General features: G+C 62.1%; 1 protein-coding gene across 1 annotated transcript in view; it reads left to right on the top strand.

Annotated features, from left to right (window-relative positions):
• Nucleotides 1-14,207, top strand: part of LOC119108074 (protein-methionine sulfoxide oxidase mical3a) — a 42,235-nt gene that overhangs the window by 6,892 nt on the left and 21,136 nt on the right. Inside the window, exons 5-13 of the mRNA XM_037231654.1 lie at nucleotides 1,017-1,273; nucleotides 3,490-3,747; nucleotides 4,082-4,287; nucleotides 5,323-5,561; nucleotides 6,820-7,076; nucleotides 7,544-7,678; nucleotides 9,273-9,416; nucleotides 10,819-10,968; nucleotides 12,114-12,317. Coding sequence (XP_037087549.1) covers nucleotides 1,017-1,273; nucleotides 3,490-3,747; nucleotides 4,082-4,287; nucleotides 5,323-5,561; nucleotides 6,820-7,076; nucleotides 7,544-7,678; nucleotides 9,273-9,416; nucleotides 10,819-10,968; nucleotides 12,114-12,317 — 1,850 coding nt within the window. The remainder of the gene's footprint in view (nucleotides 1-1,016; nucleotides 1,274-3,489; nucleotides 3,748-4,081; nucleotides 4,288-5,322; nucleotides 5,562-6,819; nucleotides 7,077-7,543; nucleotides 7,679-9,272; nucleotides 9,417-10,818; nucleotides 10,969-12,113; nucleotides 12,318-14,207) is intronic.

The raw sequence follows: 14,207 nt of genomic DNA, 5'->3' as shown, positions 1-14,207 counted from the left end.
GGGGACTGGCCGGGGCCGGTCTGTGCACCTCGTTCGGCGCGCGGTGATGGTGGTGGGGTCGGCCCGCGCCGGGGGCGAGGCGACCCTGGCCCGGGGATCGATATCCGGAGCAGACCGCGCCGCCCGCCTCGTCTGGACGACCCTTCCTGGGCTGGGCTGTTGATAGAGCCGGTGGGAGAGCGAGCTCCAGCCGGAAACAGCCCCCAGCGACTCACCGAAGGGAGAGTAGCGGGCTAAAGGACGGAGCCGGCTGATCATGGTGGTGTTGCTTGGTGCTCAGTTGGGACATCGAACTTCTCGTCATAGATTATTTCGGCTCGTCACAGTTTGAACATTGATAGTATTTAGGCATTCGCGTTTTTGGCATTGATTAGCATTCCCGGCGGCTCGCTGCCTTTGAAGCCTGTGATTTATGCTGATCGGCAGTTCAACTTTGTTCCAGCGGTAGACCGCGTTACACAGGTAGAATTTGTCTTCTGAAAATGGGTATATTTTCATTGTGTTGTGCCTTGCCCGGGGTCTAGCGGGTTAAGCTGTTGTTGATTACTCTAATCACACCACTGTGTGGATGCATCGCCATGTGTGGTGGGAAAGTTGCTGCATCAAGCTTTTTGACAGCGGTGCGATGCGTGTATCTTGTATAAATCTTGGCACTACCACCTCGTGAATTAACCAGAGTCGTCGTTGGATGGCCAGCCAACAATCCCCATGTCACTACAACGTTACCACTGCAGTGAACGCGACCCCAAACACCAACAACACCAGATAACTACCCATCAGAAGCCGAGGCTTGGACCTGAGAGCACTGCGCGCGGCCACGCCGCAAACCGTCCGTCTGCTCTGTGGTCTGTGGTCTGTGTATGAGTCTGATGTGTGGCCCTGACGCCCCTGCCGCGCGGCCTGACGTCAGACCGTCCGTCTCTCCCGTGGTCTGTGGTCTTTGGTCTGTGGTCTTTGGTCTGTGTATGAGACCCCCTGACGTGTAGCCCTGACGCCCCTGCCGCGCGCCGCCGCAGGCTTTCGGCGCAAAGAGTTCCGCGGGAAGCTGGCCATCGCCATCACGGCGAACTTCGTGAACCGGCACACGGAGGCTGAGGCGCGCGTCGACGAGATCTCCGGCGTCGCCTTCATCTTCAACCAGAAGTTCTTCAAGGACCTGTACGCCGCCACCGGCATCGACCTGGAGAACATCGTCTACTACAAGGACGAGACGCACTACTTCGTCATGACGGCCAAGAAACAGAGCCTGCTGGCCAAGGGCGTCATCGTGGAGGTGAGTGCAACGCGCTGCCGGCCCGGCTGTGGCGTTACGGTGGTTTGTTTGTGGTTTGGTGTAGGAGTCGGGCTGAGTTCATGGCTACGTTGGGCGCCATTTTGGAGAGGTAACTGAGGGTTCTTTGTCCCATATTTATTTGGAGTGGGGATGCATGTTCAGTGGTCACCTCTTCCGTATGTGTGTGTGAGAGAGTATGGTCTGAGAGGTGGTTTCCTCTAGCGACAGAAGAGTTGCGTCAGGTTGCGGGCCCGGGCTGCCGGTATGTCAGCCTTGCGCTGTGGCCTCGCAGCACAGATAACGGGCCGTGCCAGCCGGACATGGGCAGCGCCGGCCGTGTGTACACTGCGGCCGGCGGTCGGAATGAAGGGTTGAATCAGCGGCAGGTGACGCGCCCGTCCTGGCAACGGGAGACAGGCCAGGTGGCGGCGCCGCACGTTACCCGTCACTCCCCCGGCGCGATTATTGGTGCCGCGCTGCGTCGTGCCGGCACCTCACGGCGCTGCAACGCTGCAGCGCGATCACAACGTCGCGTCTGTGCCTTACGCCTGCCCGTCGGCACCACATGGGGCCGTACTGATGCCGCGCGTCAACGTTCAGATGCAGCTCTCGGCCGCGCCGATACACCGCAGCGGCGTGTCAACACGACTGGGCGCCGGTGCCGCCCGGTGCGGCGCGGCGTGTTTGCGTTGGCCCGGCTGGCCGGCGAGCAGTGTCCGCCGGCCGGCGCCGTCCGGACCGCCGCTCGGACGGCTATAGTTTCAGAGCGGCCGCCGTGCCCGGCTGTGTTATCAGCTGTCGCCGCAGCGGCACGCGTGCGCGTGTGCGCGGCTGGTGACGCACGGAAGCAGAGACCGGCCGGGGTCGGGTGGGTCGGGTGCTGGCCGGACCGAGGTCGGATGCTGGCCGGCCGGGGTCGCGTGCTGGCCGGCCGGGTCGTATGCTGGCCGGCCGGGAGCGGGTGCTGGCCGGGTAGGGGTTGGGTGCTGGCCGGCCGGGATCGGATGCTGGTCGGCCGGGGTCGGATGCTGGCCGATCGGGGTCGGGTGCTGGCTGGCCGGGGTCGGGTGCTGGCCGGCCGGGTCGTATGCTGGCCGGCCGGGAGCGGGTGCTGGCCGGGTAGGGGTTGGGTGCTGGCCAGCCGGGAGCGGGTGCTGGCCGGCCGGGAGCCGATGCTGGCCGGTCGGGAGCCGATGCTGGCCGGACGGGGGCGGGTGCTGGCCGGCCGGGAGCGGATGCTGGCCGGCCGGGAGCGGGTGCTGGTCAGCCGGGAGCGGGTGCTGGCCGAACGGGAGCGGATACTGGCCGGCCGGGGTCGGGTGCTGGCCGGACTGGATCACCGGCTCGCGTCCCTCTGTCGGCCAGTGACGGGCCCGGGCCCCCCTGATCGCCGCCGGCCTGGCAGCGCGCCGCCCACGTCACGGCCGCGGGCCGTGACGTGAGGCCCGGGCGGAGAGGGTATTTTTAGACGCGGGACATGATAAGGGAGTGCGTTTCCGTCCGGCTTCTGCTTGGGGTTGATTTGTCGGGTTTCTAAACCCGGTTAGTCCAGGGTCCAGGTTGTATTCGGATGAAGTCAACTCTTTTGTGAGGAGGCTCAAAGTCATTAGGAACGAGCACGAATGAAACAGTTACGCGCTAGAACACTTGGTGCACCCTTGTCGATGTGCTCCTTTTTCCTTTCGCTTTTTACCATTCCACATCTTAATGGGCTTTCCTGTTTTATCGGGACACCTAATCCTGCTCTCACACAATCTAGCTATGCCTGCCAGCTCATCATTTCGTCATTGTCAATGAATCCGTGCCCTAAACTTGGAAGACTGATGGCGTTCGGCCGGAGAAATTTCTGGGCTGCTGACCTCATGATATCGGATGCTTTCGATGCGCTCAGTGCCCCCACCCTCCCCCTCTCGTCGCCACCACCATAGCCGGTGCCGTTTGCCACGCTATCCCTTTAGTTACACCCAGTTGACGTGACTTCATTCCTAAGGACACGTGACCTTTCCGGCATTCTGAGGCCTCTGACACTTGACATCCCTTCCCTATGATATCGAACCAGTGCACCGAACCGTATAACTAGCGAACCGCTGGGTCTTCTAACTATCGGACCCTTGCATCATCAAACCTTTATGTCGTCGACCTCCCCGCTCCGCAACACCCTCGTCCAATGGAGCCCTCGGTTCTCGTTTCACCGGCCGCCACCGCTCCGCCGGCAGGACTTCGTGGACACGAACCGGCTGTTGTCGCCGGACAACGTGAACAGGGAGAAGCTGATGCAGTACGCGCGCGAGGCGGCCGACTTCTCCACCGACCACCGGCTGCCGCAGCTGCCGTTCGCGCTCAACCACTACGGCCGCGAAGACGTGGCCATGTTCGACTTCACCTGCATGTATGCCTCGCTGAACGCCGGCAAGGTGATCGAGCGGTGCGGCCACAGGCTGTTGCTGCAGCTGGTCGGCGACAGCCTGCACGAGGTGAGCGACGCGGCAGGTGGCGCTGAGAGGCGCCGCTTCATCAGCTGCTGCTGTGCTGGATTGTTGACCCGTTTTTGTGTGTTTGTAGACATCAGTTTGACTATTGGCGAGTACGGCCCACAATGTTGACTGGCACTGGTTTGGTTAAAAGGGATAGGCCTTCGTTAGAAACGGATTGTCGTATTGGGACTTGAAGTGTCGCGTAATTTCTCAACTAATGTATCCCATAGCACATGTGTTCGAAGCCGGCTGGTAGGTTGTTTGAAAACCACCACCCAGCGTCCATGGATGCGCCTGAAGTCCGTGTGACAATCTCTCCTCCTCCTCTGGGCAGCCGTTCTGGCCGACGGGCAGTGGCTGCGCGCGCGGCTTCCTGTCCTGCTTCGACGCGGCCTGGCAGATGCGTGCCTGGGCTAACCCGCGCGTCACGACGCTCGAGTGTCTGGCCGAGCGCGAGTCCATCTACCGGCAGCTGGCGCAGACGACGCCGCGCAACCTCAGCTGCGAGTACGGCGGCTACACCCTCGACCCGCGCACCAGGTTAGCACCGGGCTCGACCGGCGGGGGCAGGGGTCAGGGACGGAACGGGCCGGACTGGCGGGGCGTGTCAGGGACGGGACGGGCTGGACCGGCGGGGGCGAGTCAGGGACGGGACGGGACGGGACGGGCCGGACCGGCGGGCGGGTCAGGGACGGAACGGGCCGGACGGGCGGGGCGTGTCAGGGACGGGACGGGCCGGACCGGCGGGGGCGGGTCAGGGACGGGACGGGACGGGCCGGACCGGCGGGCGGGTCAGGGACGGAACGGGCCGGACGGGCGGGGCGCGTCAGGGACGGACCGGGCCGGACCGGTGGGGGCGGGTCAGGGACGAGACGGAACGGGCCGGACCGGCGGGGCGTGTCAGGGACGGGCCGGGCCGGACCGGACCGGGCCGGGCCCGACCGGCGGGGGCGGGGGTCAGGGACGGGACGGGCCGGACCGGCGGGCGGGTCAGGGACGGGACGGGCCGGACTGTCGGGGCGTGTCAGGGACGGGCCGGACCGGACCGGACCGGGCCCGACTGGCGGGGGCGGGTCAGGAGCGACCTGGGTTGGGACCTGCAGTAAGAGTAGCAGTAGACCTGGTTCTCCGACAAGGGGAGAATGGGGTGTTGGTCGGGTAAATGTGGGATCGTTAAAGTTCAAGAAGGAGGGACTGTGCAGCAAGTTTTGCTGGTGTGCAATTGACTTCGCCAAACTCAACGAGGCCTGCTTGGTATCACCACGGTTTTGCTTAATGTAATGGTGTTGCTGAACATCCTGCGGCTGATCACCGATCGTGCATCCACATCAGTCGGCATCACCAGCCTGTCCGCCACCGCTAGTGCCATACGCCACAGTCCGAGTCCCGCCTCACGTGTCGCCTTTATCTTACGGCACCCACCCATGCCCCCAGATGCTCGAACCTCTACCTGAGGTCATTGACGGGTCGCTGACGTCAGCGTGCCACCCCTCCCCCTCCCCCCCCCCCATCGTCGGGCGCACCAGCCTGCAGTGTGCAGCGCTGCTCTAACCTCACGCCGTCGGGGCCGGCCAGGTACCCGAATCTGAACCGGACGTCGGTGAGCCCGTACCAGGTGTGCGCGCTGGTCGACACCGACTGCCCGGAGGCGCTGCAGCAGCAGCTGACGGTCGCCGACGAGGACGGTGGCGGCCGGCCGGCCAAGAAGCGTCGCAAGGAACCCATCCACCCGGACATGCTGCTTAAGTGGTGCCAGAAGCAGCTGGCGCTCACCGACATCCGCGTCACCGACCTCACCGGCGACTTCAAGTCAGGTGGGTGGCGGCGTCAACCGCTGCGAGAAACCGTGCTGTGAGGGCCGGCAGACGGGCTGTTAGCGAGGAGCCGTACTGTGGGGGCCGGCAGACGGGCTGTTAGCGAGGAGCCGTACTGTAGGGGCCGGCAGACGGGCTGTTAGCGAGGAGCCGTACTGTGGGGGCCGGCAGACGGGCTGTTAGCGAGGAGCCGTACTGTAGGGGCCGGCAGACGGGCTGTTAGCGAGGAGCCGTACTGTGGGGGCAGGCAGACGGGCTGTTAGCGAGGAGCCGTACTGTGGGGGCCGGCAGACGGGCTGTTAGCGAGGAGCCGTACTGTAGGGGCCGGCAGACGGGCTGTTAGCGAGGAGCCGTACTGTAGGGGCCGGCAGACGGGCTGTTAGCGAGGAGCCGTACTGTAGGGGCCGGCAGACGGGCTGTTAGCGAGGAGCCGTACTGTAGGGGCCGGCAGACGGGCTGTTAGCGAGGAGCCGTACTGTAGGGGCAGGCAGACGGGCTGTTAGCGAGGAGCCGTACTGTGGGGGCCGGCAGACGGGCTGTTAGCGAGGAGCCGTACTGTAGGGGCCGGCAGACGGGCTGTTAGCGAGGAGCCGTACTGTGGGGGCCGGCAGACGGGCTGTTAGCGAGGAGCCGTACTGTAGGGGCCGGCAGACGGGCTGTTAGCGAGGAGCCGTACTGTGGGGGCCGGCAGACGGGCTGTTAGCGTGGAGCCGTACTGTAGGGGCCGGCAGACGGGCTGTTAGCGAGGAGCCGTACTGTAGGGGCCGGCAGACGGGCTGTTAGCGAGGAGCCGTACTGTAGGGGCCGGCAGACGGGCTGTTAGCGAGGAGCCGTACTGTAGGGGCCGGCAGACGGGCTGTTAGCGAGGAGCCGTACTGTGAGGGCCGGCAGACGGGCGCGGATGTGTGGTGTGGCTGTAGGACTTGCTGGTCAGCTGTGGGCATTTGCGCAGTAGCTCATCAGCTTTGAGTGGACAATGTTGCGTACGACAACTGTTAAATGCATGCATACTCTTCTTAATACCGTGTGCTCGTTTACACCGTGACGGTTTGCCCTCTTGTTCTCTTACATTGCATTCACGCCTACACGTGCACTGGCAATTTTCTCCTCTTTGCTTGTGTACTCAGTGTAGCCAGCTGTTTACGGCACACTAGATTTAAGACCGTCATGCTGACCAGCAGCATCACTGCTCGCGACATCGTCGTCTTCACCATCGCTGCCAGCAGCTGCAGCATCACGGCCGTCGCCGCCGTTGCAGGGCTGGCGCTGTGCGGCATCCTGCACAAGTACCGGCCGGACCTGCTGGAGCTGTCGGCGCTGAGGCCGGACGACCCGCTGGCCAACAACCAGCTGGCCTTCGAGCTGCTGGAGCGCGAGCTGGGCGTGCCGCCGGTGATGAGCGCCCAGCAGATGGCCGCCTGCAGCACGCCCGACCGGCTGGCCATGCTCAGCTATCTCAGCCAGGTGTACGACGCGCTGCACGGCGAGATCCCCTACGTCAAGCCCAAGATCGCCGTGAGTGGGCGCGGGCGCGGGCGCCGGAGGGCGTTCGGCGCGGTGCTGCGGTCCAAGAGAGATCTGGGTCGGACGACGGTGGAGTGAGGGCTGACGAGCTGTTAGACGGTGTGTGGTTCAAGGAGTCCGTTCACGTGCGGAATGTGGAGCCTGCGTCAGATGCTACCCGCGGGGTCCTCTCGGACTCCGTCGTCATTGTTCTGTGCGTGAATTTGGAGACGGCAAATGTACGGAGACGACAAATGCAAATGTACGGCACATGTATGTGGCTTATTAACATTTTTGTCATTTTCGGCGATAGTTGTGATGACCAAGGTTTGTTACCGCACTCATTATCCAGTATTTCGTTCGTATCGCGTTGTTTCGGCGATGGCGGCCCACTATCGCCCTATCGCTGTGGTCTCTGTGTGCGTGCCTCATGCCTCACTGCCGGCCGTGTGATGCTGACGGCGCCCGCTCGCCGTCAGGAGCTGCTGCGGGACGAGCCAGAGTCGGGCCGGCGCTCCTCGGCCGGCCGCACCATCCCCGACGGCCGGCGCAGCTCCCTCAGCGAGAACCACCGCAAGCAGCGCAAACGCAAGAGCGACGCCGTCAAGGACAAGGTACGTCCGCTGGTGGCGCCGGTGCCGATGCGGGCGGCCGCGTGTATCCGCAGGGGTTCGGTTGGAGGTGGCGCTCGCTGTGGGCCGTACAATGATATGAAAGAGGCTAGCACCGCGTGAAGCCGCCGTCGCCGCTGCCTCGGCTGCGGCTGGATCACGAGGGATGTGGGACGTCCCACTCTGCTGGCGCTGAGGCTCCGGGGACCGGTGTCTGAATGGTGATGCCGCCGTGAGTCACCTCGCCGGTGGAGTTCGTTGGCCAGCTCGGGCCGCGTTTCGTCACAGTCGGCTGCTGTCGCCGCCTGACTGACGGCTTTGACGGGCCTGGTTCTGTGCTCCGTGACCTTGCTGGTCGATCGCTCCCGAACCCTTTCCTTCGTGACCGGCCATCGATCGCGTCGCCGACCTTCGGCGACTAACCGGACGTTACGCGGTCCTTTGACGACCGCTCCACCGGTCCGGCCCTGCCCGATGCGGCCGCGGTCGCCCGACGCCCCGTCCCCGTCCCCGTCTGTCGCGCGCGCGCGCGCGGTCGGGCCCGCTAACCGCCGGCCGCCGGCAGCCGAGCCGCGAGCACGACCCGTTCGCGCCGCCGCCGGTCGGCCCGCTCGACCCGCAAAAGATCGCGCTGGTGGCGGCCGCCTTCGGCGACGGCGACGGTCGCCGCTCCGTCTCCGAGGAGGACTCGGAGGGGGCCGACGAGGACGGCGAGAGGATGGCGGCTGGGCGGCTGCCGGTGGGCGCGCTGGACGCGCGGCTGGCGGCGCTGGAGGCGGCCTGCGCGGCGCGACCGCGCGAGCGCCTCCAGATCCGCCAGCAGCGGCGCCAGCTGCGCTCGCTGGCGCAGCGCAAGGCCGAGCTCGAGGCGACGCTGATGGAGCGGAACGCGCGCGCTGCCGCCGGCGCCGCCTCGCCGGAGGACGACGTCAGTCTGCACCTGTACCGGCGCACGGCCGCCGACTTCGAGCAGCGCCGCCTCCGCCTCGAGGACATGGTGTTCAATCCTGTGAGCGGCGCGCGCCGAGCCGCGTGGGAGGTCTGCAGTGACACTAATGCCCGCCCGTCCGCCTGCCTGCCTGCTGCCGGCCTGCCGACCCGGGACGCGACGGGAGCCGGCGTCGCTGTAGCGGCCATCTGCCCGACGGAACCGACGCCGCTCCTGCCAGCTGCCGCTGCTCACGTTTTGCGCGCGTGTGGTGTGTTTTTGACTGTTTTTTGACGGGTTCTTGGCCGTGTTTGGTATGGTGTGACCTTTAACCTACCGGCGAGAACCGCCGGAAATAACGCTAACCTTGTTTTGACTTAGTTTTTGTATTGCCTTTGTTTTCGTCCGTTTTAGCACTAATACCCGTGACCTGTTTGCAGTGACACTACTCTTTGTGTTGTTTGTTCGGTTTTTGGGTGCTGTTATTCTGCTGTGGTGGACAAGGTCACGACGTCTGCGGTCCTCTGCCGAGTAAGCAGGTGGCTCGTTGCCCATAGGTGAAGCTTCGATAAGACGTGGCCGTTTGATATCGGGCTGTTCAAACCAGTACGCCGTTGCGTATCGACGTGACACGGGTTTGGGTAGTTAATGGCACCGTTCCATCGACAGGGTCGTGTCATACAGGACCTCAAGAAGGACATCAAGCAAGCGGCCGGTCCTGAGCTCACCAAGAAGGAGGAGTTCGCCACCAAGATTAAGGATCTGGAGGCCAAGTTTAAGGGCCAGTACCAGCCGCCTGACAAAAAGCCCAAGGTATGTCAGTGAGTCAGTGCTCTCCTGGCTGGCTCCCATGATTACGTAGTTGTTTTTAAACTACGTGTGCTGTTAACGTGGGCGGGTGGGTAGCGAGCCAAGGGCCTTGCCCGACATTTTAGATGGCTGTTCTTTTAACTCCAAGCACGCGTCGTACTCCGGATATGTTGAAATTGTTCACGGTTGCTCACGAGTTATGACCTGTTACGAAGCCCCCTCCGCGGCTCGCGGGGCTTGTTGCCAGATGGGGTCCTCATATCCCACAAGCGCGGAGACGGTGTGCTGCTAGCGCGTTGATTGCGGGCTGGCATATGTTTGTAAGAAGTGGAATCGCCGCTTTTATTTCTGCTCGTGTTTGATATCGCCGGCCGTTTGTGTCCCGGCATTGCCGACGAAGAACTGAGGCTACTGTGTTCCATTTCGGCCTCCTCGAAAGAGAGTGTCGTCGCACATTTGTCAGCTGTGAGGGAGGTGCTCGGCGGCTCCCACTAGCGCGGCCGCGACATGTCCGCTGTGAGGGAGGTGCGCAGTGACTCCCACCAGCGCGGCCGGGACATGTCCGCTGTGAGGGAGGTGCTCGGTGGCTCCCACCAGCGCGGCCGCGACATGTTAGCTGTGAGGGAGGGGCTCGGTGACCCCCACCAGCGTGGCGGGGATATGTCCGCTGTGAGGGAGGGGCTCGGTGACCCCCACCAGCGTGGCGGGGATATGTCCGCTGTGAGGGAGGGGCTCGGTGACTCCCACCAGCGTGGCGGGGATATGTCCGCTGTGAGGGAGGGGCTCGGTGACCCCCACCAGCGCGGCCGCGACATGTCCGTTGTGAGGGAGGTGCTCGGTGACTCCCACCAGCGCGGCCGGGATATGTCGGCTGTGAAGGAGGTGCTCGGTGGCTCCCACCAGCGCAGCCGCGACATGTCCGCTGTGGGGGAGGTGCGCAGCGACTCCCACCAGCGCGACCGCGACGTGTCAGCTGTGAGGGAGGTGCGCAGTGACTCCCACCAGCGCGGCCGCGACATGTCCGTTGTGAGGGAGGTGCTCGGTGACTCCCACCAGCGCGGCCGGGATATGTCCGCTGTGAGGGAGGTGCTCGGTGACTCCCACCAGCGCGGCCGGGATATGTCCGCTGTGAGGGAGGTGCACAGTGACTCCCACCAGCGTGGCGGGGACGTGCCAGCCACTGTGCTGCCCACGCACCACGCCACCTCCCTGCGATGTCCTCAAGTGCAGCTTAACTCGTGTCCCCATCTAACAGCGCCCAGCGCCATCGCACGATCTCGCTCCACTTACGTCTCGGGGCCGCGTTGTCCATCACATCTCCAGCCCGGGCCTTCAGCCCTTGTCCGGCTGGCGCGCGCGCCGCCATGCCCACGCCCGGCTCCCCTGACGCGAGGCGCCCCGGCAGGACTTGTCACGCGCCATCGGCCGCATCGAGAAAACCGACTGGAACCTGCAGCAGATCGAGAAGAAGATCGAGGACAGCAAGCGCGTGCACGTGAACCGCGACCGCGACCAGACCGTGCCCATGTGGAGCAAGGACATGTTCGATGACAAGGTGGGTGTCCCAGCGCCGGCCGCGACGCGTCACAGCGGGCGGACGTGACCCCACGGAGGGCGGGACTGGGGGAGGAGAGGGGGGGAGGGGGGGGGGGCGTGGACGGGTTGTTGTTCACTCGTTGCCAGACGGGTATCAGGCCGCGACATTGGCTTCGATTGGTGGCCAAATTGGCGACGCTGCGCCGTCTGACCCTGCCAGCGCGAGATGGCCCCGGGGCGACAGCACGCCACCGGACTCGGGCCGCGTCAGTGGCGCCCAGCCAAGAATGCGGCCGAGCCCGGTCCCGGGGTGGGGGTTTCTCTCTGCATCGCTGGTCATGCTGTGTGTCCGTGTATGGCTGACAAGCCCGGCCGGGCCGCGGCCGGCGTGCACTGCCGTCCGACGCGTGGCATGGCAGTTGGTGCACCGCCGCTGACGGCGTCACCCTAGGCTGGCTGGCTGCCGCTGCTGTCCATCCGTGTGTGTGTGTCGTCGTTGGCATGGCTGGCTGCTCGCCGTGCGGCGTGTCCCCCGACGCGCGACACGTTCAGACGCCGCCCCCCCCCCCCCCCCGGGCAGGCACCGACGGCCTGGGGGCTTGCGTTCGGCCAGTCACTGACCGCGTGTTCAGGAAGTCACCAATCAATGGTCTTTCCATATAAAGTTGGTCATCAACCTCGAAGTCCTGTTAGGACGTCTTCGGATCACCAGCCCGCGCGTGCAGTCACTAGTCTTCGACTCAAACCATAAACTGTGATAGCGTCCTAAGTTGTAAGAGACCTTTTTTAAGTAAGTGCACAATCTCTTCTACTCGCACGTTATCTTTTTACATGTCGACAATCTGCTTTCCGAAGGGAACTTGGAGTGGGAATATTAAGTCAAACAAGACAAACAAGGCGAAGGAAATATAACGGAAGCGGTCACCGCTTTAAATTTGCTTATGGCATGCGAGCAACGTTAATATCTGTATACCTCTCGACGTACGTCAGGTGTACGAGCACTTCTCTGAAATGAGTCGCTGCGTTTCAAAACAGCTGTTTCTTCTCCCTGTCCTCGCTCGGGTTCCCGGGACCGGCGCGGTGACTGCCCGTGGCGGGGTGGGGCGGCGGCGTCGGCGCGAGCCTGCCGCGCCTCTAGCGCCCCCTGTGCCGGCCGGCCGACAGTACCAGGCCATGCGCAACTTGTCGGAGCGCGGCACGGTGGCGCCCGAGACGCTGCGCAAGTACGCCGACATCGACCAGCACCTGCGCCGACTGGAGCTCAAGCTGCGCGAGGGCACCACGCGCGACGTGGGCCAGCGCGGCTCCAACCGCGTCTCACAGATGGCGCAGCAGTTCCTGGCGCGTGACCGGCTGCCGCTGGAGAAGGTATGCCGCCGGCTGGCGGCCGCCGCGCGCCGCCTGCCCGCCCGCCTCGTCGCATGCGCATGCTACGCCCTGGCACTCGTCGGCTTCTGGCTCGTCTGCTACGACACGTTCCGCGCGCGCTAGAGGCGATGGAGGTGGCGCCGGAGGCATCTGTGTATTCGAAGCGGTCAAGGGGTGTGGCAGGATGGCATGTTCTCTTGCTCTCGATGAATAACATGTTAAGGTAGCATGCGGTGTTGGTGGTGGAATGCTTAGTCAGATCTGCCTGAGTTGCCACGGTGACAGGTAGAGTTCGTTGGCTCCCTGCACGTTGGTGTTGTTCAGTTTTGCATGATAATGCTCTCTGTCCTGTTTGTTACCGCCAGTATCTATGCTCAGGGAGATATGGTGTGCGTTGCCGTATTCAAAACCTTAAAGTGATAAAAAAGTGATATTTATGACCATGACGGGTTATGATCATGATATTTTATAATTTATCATGCTCTTTTTCCTTTTAACGGGTAACCACACGAATGGCATCACCTCACGGTTCTTTTATGGTCGTTAACATTATCGACCTTGTGGAGCATTAGAGCGACTCACGGCAATTGATATCGCCAAAGCGCCCGTAGGAGATGGATGGAGCCGCACCGTCTCTCTGTCTCCGACCAATGTATGATCTTAGCCTGCGTTCTCTTGTAAATCAGGACGGTGACGTATGACTTTGTACGTGTTCTGCAACAATAAGGCCATGTTCTGACGCTCTGGTGCGGTATGGAACACTTGTGCAGTTTGCTGCAATTTCACTGACGATATGGTTTGCGGGGTATTACTCATGGCAAAACATCCAACTTTCATGAGTAATACTTACACCGCTGCCATAGCTTCGTCTTTTCGTATATTTGCTTGTGTTCTGCTTACCTGTGCCTACCTTATTCATATTAATAAAGCTTCTGTTGTTGGTTGCGGCTTGCATGAAACAGCTACCCGCACTGAGCCAGCACGCTTACAGCAGCACGGCTGACCCTCGGTTTCGGGAGCAGTGACAAAGCAAGGGGGGGGGGGGGGGCTCAGGGAACTTACAGGGACTAATATTTTCTCGTTTGCTGTTTTTGACGTTTCTTACCGTCCAGTGGTTGTTTATTAGTGCTTATTTTGCGTTTTGAACTATAATTCATAAAGTTCTGATGTCTACTATGTCTCCTTTATAAGTGATAAAAAGGGTTTTGCATAAGATCGCAAAAAAGATCGTAGATTGTTATTTTGTCCATCCCTAAACCTCTTCCCCGCGGCGTTTAGGGCGTTTATGGAGATATGCAGACGAACAGTGGCATGTGACAAAAATGCAGACATCAGATGGCATTGTCATCGCTTGCCTATTTGGAACAATATTCGTGGGTATTGGATGACGTCTTATTGGTAGCGGTATTGGTTTTTGTTACAAATATGTTAGATGAAAAAATCATCGAGATTGGATAACGTTGACTTAGATAAAAGTTTGACTTATATGGGTACTGACGATTATGTAAGTTGGTAGCAGCGACTTGCCCGGTTGTTGATACGATGAAAGTGTTATATGTAAAATATTTTATTATCTCAAAACGCCGAATGGTGTCACCGCCTAAACAGCAGGGGAGACTTGAGCCCAACGTAGGGCGCGCCGAGGTCAGCTGGAATCTTGCAGCTGAGCACACGCATTTAGCAATAACAGGTGAGACTTGAGCCTCACGTAGGGCGCGCCGAGGTCAGCTCGAATCTTGCGGCTGAACATACGCATTTAGCAATAGAGTCGGCCTTCAGTAGGTTGTTTGTTAAATGTTTTAGTGTCATGACTTGACCCGGTCTGCCGCTCTGGCACGGGTATCGGCCGACCTTACTGCTTCAACGCACGCGAGCCTTCTGTCCAACACA

The sequence above is a fragment of the Pollicipes pollicipes genome, unplaced genomic scaffold, assembly GCF_011947565.3.
Source record: "Pollicipes pollicipes isolate AB1234 unplaced genomic scaffold, Ppol_2.1 Scaffold_6686;HRSCAF=7923_pilon_pilon_pilon, whole genome shotgun sequence".
Lineage (NCBI taxonomy): Eukaryota > Metazoa > Arthropoda > Thecostraca > Pollicipedomorpha > Pollicipedidae > Pollicipes > Pollicipes pollicipes.
This window is presented reverse-complemented; position numbering and strand designations above follow the sequence as displayed.